Here is an 11,998-nt window from a genome sequence, read left to right as displayed (position 1 = left end):
ATGTATAACAAAATTTATTTGACTATTTTTATAATCACCAAAGACAAGTTGGATGGATATTTTTTGTATTTTATGTCTCATATTATATCAAAGTGGTAATATCTTTAAAAGTATGAGAGTGAGTCTCATGACACTTTGGCCTATATATCATTGAGTAGTGGGTAAGACGATGGATTCAAATTTAATCGCATTAAAAAATTAAGATATTGGTTGAGTTTCGATACATCATGATGATAAGATATTGAGTTTAAGTTCAATCGATTTATTATGTCTAGGACGCTTTATATGAATAAGACATTAAGTATGTATCTCAATGCCCTATATTGATGATATAATGATAGTTAAGGTAAAATAATGTGTATTTAGTTAAAAATCATGAAACTTATCTCATTGAATATGTTTCATTCTCTGAAATGAATGTGGTAACAATAAATCATACATGTGCCTCAATTTGCTCTTGTAGTAGCAATATCTTAAAAGAGATTACTCTAAGATATCATAATTTGATATGCTTAAAGCATGATTATATTCTATTCTTGAGGAATGAGATTAATTGTTACAAATGCGGATCTATATCTTGGGGGCGAATGTGATCATATTTAGTCAAGCTTATAAATTCAAACGCGCCTTTGTTATAAAGATATCACAACCCACCTCCAGAGTAGGTAGAATAATTGAGAAGAAATATTCTGAAATTTACTTCAAAGTAGTAAATTAAAAAATGTATCAGAATTCTAAATCAAAAGACACACGTCATGGTAAACTTAAAGTTTACTAGTATAAAAATTCATAAATTGACATGAACAATTGCGACATCCTGAAGCTCCTGAAGATAGTAAAATAAGATCACTTGCATATTTCAAATGAAAGCTCCTGTATGAGTACGTTTATCCTAACAAATATTATCAACTTTTTGAATATACAGAATATTCATCTGATCGATATAAGAGTGCGTTACAAGCAAACTATCGCTTGTCATGAAAGGTGATTGTCATAACATGTTGTTTTACATGATAATCAAATAATACTAAGATAATAGATATTCATGAAGCAAACAGAAAATGTGTGTGGTCGAGATCAATAATACATCTCCTTCGAGAAAAGTATGTTTAAAATATGGCGAGATATCTATAATTTTATGTGAAGATAATGCAGCATGCACAACTCAATTTAAGAGAGAATTCAAGAACGGAGAAAGAACGAAGCACTTGTCGTCAAATCTATACACATACATAAGCTCAAAAAAATAATGATATCAACGTGCAACAGATTCATTCGAGTGATAATATGAATGATCATTCATCAAATCTCTATCAACTACAACTTTGAGAAAATAATGTACAAGATTGAAATGCGAAGATTCAAGATTTTAAATTTGTGTTCTCATCAAGAAGAGTCAATACGCATTGTACAATTTTTTCCTTTTAAGATTTTATCCACTGAGTTTTTCTTATAAATTTTTTAGCAGCTGAAATAAGTACTACTAGAGAAATATACTTTTTTTCATTCACTGAATTTTTTTTCATTGAATTATTTTTAGTAAGATTTTAACGAGACACATTAGCTATCAATTAGTAATTGTCTATCAAGATATAATGAATATCTATCAAAATATATTGAGTATTTATCAAGACATGGAATGCCTATATTTTGGAGAGAAATTAAGAAGAATTTCGCCTATAAATAGAGCGGTTCTCTTCATTGTAAATCATCCCTTGTTCCTTAAGAGAAATAAAGAAGTCATCTCTCCTCTTCCTCTTTTTATTCTTGTTCGCGCTTTATATTTCATAACAACAATTATTAAATTTTATGATTATTACATTAAAGTAAGAAGATTTTGCCCCCTTTATACTAGTGCGACAGAAATGGCCAAACAATGTCCTAAACCTGCACTAATTTTTAAAGTCAGACAATTAAACTTGAGTTTCTCATTTTAACTCGCAGTCGAAGGGCTCCTTTAGAAGGAACCCCAGAATTCAATTCAGGGTGATTGTTTAATTTGAGGCCTCACTGGGAGTGGCTGCTTCACCACCAAATCCATGAATAACCTCATTACCACCCCCTTAAAAGCTCCTAATGCTCATACTAGTCATCCCTTTAAGTGGGTCTGGAATACCAACAGCCCTCCAAAATTCAAAACTTTCCTTTGGCTAGCCCAGCATAACAGGCTTCCTACTTCGTCCTACCTTAGTAGAATAGGGATGGGCATTAGCCCTGCTTGCAAGACCTGTAATTACCTGACTAAAGATATTGTCCATGTCTTCTTTGAGTGCCCCATAACGAAAGAGTTCTGGACTATCTCTTTGAGGCTGGCTCTAAGATTGATGGGCTCAACACTGCCAGTTTCTACCCTCAAAATTGGCACTCCACTTGGTCCTTATTGAACCACAAGAGCTTTGATAAGATGATAAGCTGACACAACATCCTTCCATTCAGCCTGTGGGCTATATGGAAGAACAAAAACCATAATACCTTCAACAACTTGAATGCTCGTCCTAACTGAAACAGACTTATGACGTGACCTTAGAGTATATCTCTCTCGTTTCTCCTAATAAACAGTGCCACCGTAAAGTTGATATCAAACTTAGATGGATCAGACCCAAGCATGGTTCCTTTATGCTCAATACTGATGGAGCTTGCAAAGGAAACCCTGGAAAGGGAGGTATTGGGGGAGTGATTCGTGGCTCAGATGGTCGTTGGGTCCTAGGTTTTGCGAAAGCTTACCCTTGGACCACTAACAATCAAATGGAGCTAGTTGCCCTCCACGAAGAGCTACGCCTGGTGGAGGAGAATAACATTTTACCAATTGAAATCTTCATTGATTCGACTGAAGTTATATCATGGCTGGCTAATGGTAACTTATTTTACGATTTTATTATTGATGATTGCAGGTCAAAACTAAGAAGGCTAGGAAAGCCCATGGTGTCACATTGCTATAGGGAGCAAAATGGGGTAGCGAATGCTTTGGCGAAGTCAGGATCCCAGATGGAAATGCTTTTTGACAAGCAACCTTTTAGAAGTTCCGCCAATGTGTGTACAAAAGGCATTGTGGGCAGATATGGCGGGAACTTTTTTTGCAAGATTTATAAATGTTTGTAACTTAACCCCGGACAAGGGGGCTGATTTTTGTCATGTACTTGAACCCAACTAACGATTACTGAGACCACCCTAGTCCTCTTCTTAATTAATGCAATCGCCTTGACCAAAAAAAAAAAAAAAAAGGTGTTTATTAGTTATGCTTTTTCATTTATTTAAGTAGAGATGTTAAAATGGGATATTCATAAAGTTTGATAGACAGTCAGCTATAGGAAATAGCTTTTTAGAATTGTTTACTTAAAATGATGAGTATATTTCCTCATCGCCATCTCTAACTTAAAGACTAACATTTCGGTTTTAAAAAAAGTTTGGATAAAAATTATGATAATATGAATAACAGAACATTAGGTAATTGATTGTAAAAAAGAAATTAATGTTATATTAATAATTTTTATCAGAGAAATATGAGCATTTTTCAAAAAAGTGATTTCCAAACTGTGATAATTAAAACACTAATGAATAAATTAATTTTATCAGGAAAACAAGGACTGGATCAGCAGAAATCCTTATACAAATAAAAATGGAAAGAGGAGAAAAATAATGTATACATCCGAAAGAGAATTGAGGGATGATGAACCAACATGGGTTGTGGTAGGACATCCGTAAAATATCAAGTTTGAACGTTGATGAACGGAAAAAAATTAGAAGTGTGACTCCAAAAATGATCCGTATAATATATGAATTCAAATTTAGTCAAGGCGGTTGGAAAACCAAAACAAAAAGGAACAATGAAGAAAGTGATGAACAAGTCATAAAACAAATCCATTATAGCAGAGTGCAAATTGCTTTTTTGATTGGCTCGTTTATAGATTCTCTGTGGTGACATCACAATTCCACCAACCAAGAAGAGCCTATGGTGGACATGACATGTTAGGATCAAGTCTAGGGAAAGAAAACTAACAAGATTGATGATATTTCATATGTATGTCCCAAACAATGTTAGAATGAACACTTTAAGATAACATTAACTTTTGTCACCTAAAAAGCGAAGGGAAAAAAGAAGGAAACTTTCACCTTTTAAAATCAATTATCAATTGGAGAATCATTACTTCATTGCTAAGGTTAGAGAAGTACAAGTATGATGAAAATTAAGATCTTCCCTTACCCATACTCTACTCTGTTATCCAGGCCTTCTAAGTTGTGCTATGTCTAATTTGCCACGGGGCTACACCATGCAAACGCGGAGCATAATAGAAATCTATATCACATCACATCAAACAAGTATCAAAAATCTAAAACACACCATACGAGTATCAAGAAAACGCTTACTACAATAGTACACCTTCCAAAACTAGCAAAAGATTGGGGAGAACAATGGATTGCACAACCCGTTAAAGTCCAGGCAGTTGTATATATCTCACCAGTGCAGGACCAAGAGTCTAATCTACATAATTAAGTCTTCATTTAATTACACAGAAAGGACATTATAATCCATGTTATGATGACTAATGCTATCAGCTACGAGTCTATGACTGTATTAACATAACCAGCAAGGAATTTAGGAAGGTTAGACCGCCAAAGAAACACCAATCTTGATTTAGTCAACTTTTCAACTAGATCCAGTGTCGAGAACAGGTAGCCGACAATGTAGACTGATTGCCTTGTCCGTTTGATGTGTACCTGGGATGAAGAACTGAAATACGACAGTTAAGCATGAACCCTGCTGAGCGATCCCATAGAAAGCGCAATCAGGCTTTGCTGATTGACACTGAAGACTCTTGAAGAAATGTTTTACATTCACTTGCACTGTCATTGCATCTCCTCTCTGAATTGCTATTCTCGTCCTTGACTGAGCACTCAAATTCTGATCCTCCGTTGGACTCTGCGCTTGTTCTCCTATAACTGTCAGCTTCCGAAACTCAGCACCAAGCGTAATCAGCGTAGTAGAAACTTGCAGATGCAGATCACCATACTTGCTAATAGAAACATTAAGCACATCACCAACATTTTTCATTTTCTCCACGAAGTTCTGTAACTGCTGCATAGCCGGAACTTGTATAAGCGTCTGAGGCAAATCCTGAGCCATATCAAGAGCTGCTTGTAATTCAAGCACATCAGACCTCGACAACGGCTTAGATATAGGCACATCTTGAATAACAGCAGACTTGTAACCTTTCGTCTCGAAAGTAAGAAAAGGCATCGGTTGTTGAGAATGAGGAGGAAGCTTCTTCACCAGCTTGATTTGAATACGGTTAGGGGCACTATTTCCACCAGGAACTCCACTATCCCCAGCACTAAACTCGGTGTAAACACTAATGATACTATGAAGAGCGCGGTGCAAAAGAGAGAGATCAATAGCAAAAGAAATCCGATCATCGTTTTGACTAGAAATGCGATACTCATCGAAGAGTGCTTCTTTACGGAATTGAGCAATGCATTGGATTCCATCACCGTTAAGGAGGTTATGAAGGAAGTATGCATGATCTCTCGTTAGATAAAGGTGACAAATCTTTCCCATTTTTTCAAGGGCTTGTAGGAACCTCTTGTCCAGGAGGTTGACACCATTGTCTGTTAAAAACGCCTTGAACTTCATTTAGCTCAATAAACACTACCAAAAAAAAAAAAAAAATTGCAGATGCAACTAGAGAGATTTTTAGCTGACAAAAACTAGCAATTAATTCATAGAAATGAAAATAGAGGTTCAATTTGAGGGAGGGAGGAACATACCAGATCGATGAGGGATTAAGCGGAGTTAGGGTTTGGAGCTTTTTCCCTCTTTTCTCTTTTTTCACAAATGGCGGGAGAATTGAAGCGGGGCAAATGAGGACCCATATTCTGACTTTTTTCCTTTCAAGAAAAAATGGGAAGTGCGCTCATACCCCTTGAACTTTGACTGATGATAAACTAGTCCTTTACTTTTTATAATCGTGAAATTAAGGCTAGCTTTCGTGCATCTCAACTAAACTTATGGAATACCTGCCACCTATCACCAACAACGGAAGGCTTGGATAGATGGAAAAAAAACCTTTGGATATGTGGCTAATGTTCATCCACATACCTATATAGTTGGTGATCTTTTACTACTCGTTTTATCATTTTCAAGGTGCATTTTTTTAAATAATTGCATCATGGATATAACACTTTCAAGGTGCATTTTTTTTAATAATTACATTGCCCGAACCAGCTTGTATGCTTCTCAATTATTTCCACAAATGGTTGTAAATGGCCTATACGCACAAGGTTGATGGCGAAAAGGAATTTGGATAAACATAATAAGACAGATTATTCGGTTTTTTTTTCCTGAATTCTGGGTGATCGAGTATAACAAGGTGACATAAGAAAATATGATACATGATTTATGCGTATTGAAGAAGAAGTAGTATGCTTTTAAGTCTCGTTCTATGTATGCTGAAGTAAGTCACAAATAGAATCAGTTCTTTCGACTTCTCAGGTCCAAAGAGCGAGTTAATTTTGTTACTCGAGCATTTTCACTAAGCAAGCTTCTAGGGGAGGGTTGCTGAAAATTAACACACTTTCAAATGTCCTTGTTCTGAAATCACTATACACGAAAGAGATTCAGGCATCCTTCGATTACAAGGACAGAGAGTAGATACAGTAATTACAAAGAAATTTTATTTAGGTTTTTTCTTCAATGTGGTGAACTCTAGACAGAGACTCTTCAAATGCATTTAGAGCTACTTTATAATGATCCAAGGAAATCATCCCTTCTTCCACAACTTGTAATGCACTTCTGTACAACTGGTTAAACCATTGAACCTGTTCAGTAGACTCGGTAGAACTGGATTCAAGATCTGATGCACATAATCGCTTGTAATCCTTTTTCCACCGTGACAAAATGTACTTTGAGGGGATTTCTTCCACACCATTAAAGTTCAGCACACACAATGCATGCCTGCACAAATATCCATAGAAGTTGAAGCAGCTACAAATGCAACGAACTTCGGCTGCTGCTTTGTTGTACAGAACTTCATAGTCCCGTATCTCTCTCCTATTTCCCTCTTCCAGAACACGCTCCTTCACCAAAAATATTATCACCTGCCCATCAACATGCAACTGTGTTGTACTAAAACAAGAATACATCTCCTCTACCTCTAACTGAAATCTTTTGAAGATCTCTCTGGTGTACGCATTTGAAAGCTGCAACTCAAATGAACATCTTGTTTTGAGTTCAGGGTTCGAGTTTCTCGACTCTACATCTGCAAGCGCTTCTTCCTTGAACTTTTTCTGCAAAGCTAATTCATATTTGTCAAGAAACTCTTTTAAAGGAGTTTGCTTGTGCACGTATTTATCGAAAAAAGCAGTCAATGTTTCATTCGATCTGGCAGTGGCCATCCCAGCAAAGAAAGTATCTTTCAGATAAACTGGAGCCCATTTAGCTCGGTCATTGTACAATGAACAAAGCCACTCGTGATCACCCACTCCAAATCTTTGGATCATAAATCTCCATGCTGCTTCGAAATCAAATGGCTTTAGACTCTCATATATTGTTTTAATCAATGCCTTCCGAATAACATCGTAGTTACGCAATCCTCCCAACTTTTCTGGAACTTTCCTCATGATGTGTGATAAAGCAAAACGATGAAGAGACCTCGGGAACACCTCACTGATTGCAGTTTCCAAAACATTGCATCTTTCTGTAATAATTGTTTGAGGGAAACGTCCAAGAGAACAGGTGAGCCAAGCTTTAAACAACCAAGCATAAGAGGCCTTAGTCTCACCAGCAAGCAGGCCACAGGCCAGCAGCATTGATTGACCATGGTGATTTGTGCCCACAAATGCCACAAGAGGGATCTCATATTTATTGGACAAATATAAATTATCAATGTAGATCACATCAACAAAGTAAGCAAATGCCGCCCTTGACCTGGCATCAATCCAGAACACGTTCCTCAACTGCCCTTCATCATTCAGATCCATCAAGTAAAAGAAGTTTGGGTTTGTCAATTGCATGCGGCAGAAATAATTATACATGGCTTGTGCGTCTCCTTTTCTTAAGTTTAGCTTATTGTGGCAATCAGACGAAGATTTGCACCGGCTTGCGCTAAAATTGGCATTCCTATTTGCACCTGCATCAATCACAAGTGCCCGGTATAACTTGATTGTTCGCACTTCAGCATTACAGTTCGAATCCAACTTCATCTTGTTTCCAACACCTGTTTTCTTGATAGACTTGTATACTTTTGCACCTAAGGAATGATTGTGTTCAAGAGTAACTTCAAGTACTCTCCATCTTTTGGAGTCCACCATTCTCATCCTCATCATTGCAGGACAACCAGTTCTAGTTTCCTTGCGCAGCCGGTTTACATCTTTAATCCTCTTGAAACCCTGGCTACTGCAGCATAGTACTGCACCATACTTCTCCCTGCTATTTCTTTTGAACCAAGAATTTTTTACTCTAACACGAAAACCAACCTCCCTGGCATAACAATTATAGTAGTTGTAAGCATCATCATACGATTCAAACTCCATTCCTACCGCTGGGGCAACAAATTCCTTCTGCCCATCAGTAACACAATTTTGGTCATCTGACTCCATTTCCGCACCATTTTGAACAAATAATTCATCCGATTCAATTTGATCACTGTTCTGGTCATCTAACCCATCTGACTCTATTTCTTGAAATTTCCTCCTGTCTTGCACAGTAATATCTTGCACACTATCAAGAGAAGCTTCTTCCATCTGAAATTGAGATGCATTCAATAAATTAGACACATTACCAAACTAAACTTCTACTTAGAGAGCAAAATCACATAAAGGTTGGCCAGATTATCCACTTGTAATAGTACAGAACTTGGTTATATCACAAGCAATCTCAAACTTTTTATCAAGTAGCACTACATGGATTTTGATTACGTACCTAGGCTTAAATCTAAGATTGCAAACGCATTGTCTCAGCGGTTATCTCGTAATAAAAGCAACTGACAGCTAACTGTTGTCACTCAACATAGGATGAACTAATAGATAGAGGAAAGTGACAGCAGAATGTCAAGCCCCGTTAAACAGTGCATAATCGGTTTTCCTATATGGCATTACTTGACCATTCTCTGCAGAACATTATACAGCAAAACAACTCTCAACTAAACTCTCGTTGAATGAGCAGACTACAATGCTTCCAGCTGCCCAATGATTGAAAATGATCGATTAACAGCTTTAAAAGTAATTGTGATTTTGTTCTACTTTGTCAAAGTTTAAATCCAACCAAATGTAAGTGACATCCTTTAAGGCTCTAACTATCACTGTTTTAGCTTGGCCTTCATTCAGACATTCACTGGAGATATAAACACTAAGAAGCACCTTCAGTGTAGTATATAACTATATATTAGTAGTTTTGGGGACAAAACGTAGTATATAATACTAGCACACTAAGCAAACATGGTAAATAAGCAGCATTTCCTCCAATGATTTGAATTTGAAAATGATTTCAGTTAAACAGTAAAACAAGAAGTACAAGACGGAAAGATTCCAACCCCTTCACATGTAGACACACCGAATATAATTATGACACCAGAATACAAAATAGAACCACACATTCATGACATTTGAAACCCCCAGTAACAGTTGATTTTGCTCACAGAAGGGAAACTACGAATATAAAGGAAAATGTAAGAACATCTAACTGTTCAATTAAAAAATACTACCCCAATCAAGTCAATAGTTCACTAAGAGACATTTCAAAAACTGTCATCAACTTCAAACTTAAAAATTCAAATTTCAGAATAAGGCGGTGCACTCTATAATTATTAGCTATTACAAAGATTCAAATCCAATCAGAGACAAAAATACTCGGTGATTTCTTCCCATCTGTCCTACACTTGGTTAACACAGTTACCTTACCTTACCTTGTACCTGTTGCTGCTGGTGGGAGGTGGCAGGTATCACGAGAAATTAGTCGAGGCTGTCCTGAAAACCACGATTATCAAAAGAAACAACAAATTAACAATCATGTTTTCTAATAATCTAACTTAAACTCAAAGGGCCAATGTGGTCCACTCTAATTATTAGCTGTTAGAGAGATCAATCATCAAGTTCCCTAATTTACTAACTAAAAACACCAATATCTCATAATCTGAAATTCCACAGGGTTTCTTAAACAAAATTCTCTCAAATGCAAAACTCAGTGTGTGTAGTAATCAGATAGTAAACAAATTTAATTATTACATATACATTTGAATAATGTTTATATTGGAAGAAGTATAACAAGTCAAAGGCGATACTTTGATTATCAAGTAACCAGTAGGTGGGAACTTACAAATCAATTTCGCCGGAGAGGTGAAATTACAGTCAGCAAATGAAACTACTCCGGCGCTATTTGAATTGCGGGTCGAAATCTATCGAATCCGGGTCATTTGGTGATTTTGGGGCTTCGAAAGCCTCGAGGAGAACTTGGGCTTTGGGGTCATCTGCAGAAATGTCCTTATTTTGGGGCCCGACGGTTGTCCCTTAAATTTAGTTTCCTTTTAATTTTTGCTCTTCCATATTTTTAAGTGTGAATACTCATAAAATATAGTAGGGGATTATTCGCACAAGTTATGTTTTATAAATTATAATTTACTTCCTACATTATTCATGTCGATAAATATACAGAACTCATAAAATAGGAGTTATTCGCACAAGTTATATTTTATAAATTATAATTTATTACTTACGTCGGACGGATAAAATAAAAGTTCTCCAAACTTATGCCGAGCAAATTAAATATACTGTACAATTTATGTTTAATAACTTAATTCCTAAAGAACTTATGCCGAATAAAGTAATTCTTGTAGAATTCAATGCTCGAACTAAATGTGATGCCCTAATGGCTAATTGTCGAATGGCTGAAGATGAAAATTCACGATCTCCCAAAATTTGTAAATCTCACCCGTCAATCGGGCAAAGCATTCTACCCCTAGCATTGAATCTAATTTGATGCAATTTACTTAACCAAAAAAAAAAAAAAAAACTCTTTATAAATGGAATTGGCTTATAAACTCCAAGTAAAGTTTCACACAAAATAATTTTTAAATTCTCAAATACTATCTCACAACCCTCTTTTCTCTATATTTTTCCTAAGACACTCATAAAGCGATCTCTATTTATAGGCAAAATTTTTCAACTATTTTTAATTTGGATCAACTTGAATTAAATTAGCTATCAAGTTATAGTAGAACGATCTACTTGAGTTGACGTTAAAATTTGAATGTCAGTATTTTTAAGGTATTTTTTACCCTTAAGTATATGTCGTTATTATTTCACTTACCTTCTTGTCTTCATATAATAATGTACTTCTAGTAAGTGTTTTTTTGTACATTCATTAATTCTTTACTTTACTTGTCCAATATAATTTTGTAAATATGATGGAATTTTGAATGTTTTATTGACGTTCAAAATGACGTCACTGATAACATTTAAAATTTACATCAACTATTTCTTTTAGTTAGTCAATGTGAAAGCATTAGATTGTAACTTTGATCGTAATTATTGATTTATCTTTTGTATAAGACATCAAATTGTCGTTATTGCTAGATTCTCAAGCTTTTACTGTCATATTTCTTTTTCAGTGTTTGTTTCTTATTATTACTCTGTACTTTTTTCAAATCTACTTGCCAAGCAATGGATTAATGCTTTCCTCCCTTGGTCACAATTCATGTGGCACCATTTGATTTGATAATAAAGTTTTAAAAAAATGAAATTTGTGATCTAAAACACACTTTGACCATTTGTATGACTATAAATTATTTGGATAGTTTTAAAGTTAAATTATTCAATTAAATAACATTTTTTTTACGAACCGAAAAAAATATGTAACATAAATTAGATACCCCATTTCAAGTTTGACTTCATTTGTGATTTTCGATATTACTAACATCTCCCTAATTTTGAATTTTTGTAATAATTCATTTAACCAGCCCATTATTAATTTAAAAAATTGAAATACGACTAATTTTGCCTCCTTAATATA

At 35.3% G+C, this 11,998-nt stretch overlaps 2 protein-coding genes across 7 annotated transcripts; both read right to left on the bottom strand.

The window, feature by feature from the left end:
- Positions 1-4,325: 4,325 nt before the first annotated feature.
- Positions 4,326-6,057, bottom strand: LOC107862043. Of its 2 annotated transcripts, none has more exons than XM_016707484.2 (2): positions 5,764-6,057; positions 4,326-5,604 (listed from the first exon to the last, which is right to left on the bottom strand). In XM_016707484.2, exon 2 carries the CDS (start codon positions 5,552-5,554, stop codon positions 4,646-4,648), a length of 909 nt encoding a protein of 302 aa, XP_016562970.1. In that variant the 5' UTR covers positions 5,555-5,604; positions 5,764-6,057; the 3' UTR covers positions 4,326-4,645. The 2 variants fall into 2 exon arrangements, with proteins under 2 accessions (XP_016562970.1, XP_016562969.1); XM_016707483.2 differs by having other exon boundaries at positions 4,326-5,644; positions 5,764-6,016.
- A 521-nt stretch (positions 6,058-6,578) lies between these two features.
- Positions 6,579-10,560, bottom strand: LOC107862042 (protein FAR1-RELATED SEQUENCE 6). Of its 5 annotated transcripts, none has more exons than XM_016707481.2 (3): positions 10,307-10,560; positions 9,897-9,957; positions 6,579-8,736 (listed from the first exon to the last, which is right to left on the bottom strand). In XM_016707481.2, the coding sequence occupies exon 3, from the start codon at positions 8,734-8,736 to the stop codon at positions 6,673-6,675; it is 2,064 nt and encodes a 687-aa protein (XP_016562967.1). In that variant the 5' UTR covers positions 9,897-9,957; positions 10,307-10,560; the 3' UTR covers positions 6,579-6,672. The 5 variants fall into 5 exon arrangements, with proteins under 5 accessions (XP_016562967.1, XP_016562966.1, XP_016562968.1 ...); XM_016707480.2 differs by having other exon boundaries at positions 9,892-9,957; positions 10,307-10,530; XM_016707482.2 differs by having other exon boundaries at positions 9,892-9,952; positions 10,307-10,530.
- Between the last annotated feature and the right edge of the window lie 1,438 nt (positions 10,561-11,998).

Source organism: Capsicum annuum, chromosome 3 (genome assembly GCF_002878395.1).
Source record: "Capsicum annuum cultivar UCD-10X-F1 chromosome 3, UCD10Xv1.1, whole genome shotgun sequence".
Taxonomy (NCBI): Eukaryota; Viridiplantae; Streptophyta; class Magnoliopsida; order Solanales; family Solanaceae; genus Capsicum; species Capsicum annuum.
The sequence above is the reverse complement of the archived record's forward strand: the minus strand, read 5'-3'. Positions and strand labels throughout refer to the sequence as shown.

Excerpts from the sequence above, each read along its gene's own strand:
- LOC107862042 (XM_016707481.2), bottom strand. The coding sequence starts at position 8,736 with ATGGAAGAAGCTTCTCTTGATAGTGTGCAAGATATTACTGTGCAAGAC.
- LOC107862043 (XM_016707483.2), bottom strand. The coding sequence starts at position 5,629 with ATGAAGTTCAAGGCGTTTTTAACAGACAATGGTGTCAACCTCCTGGAC.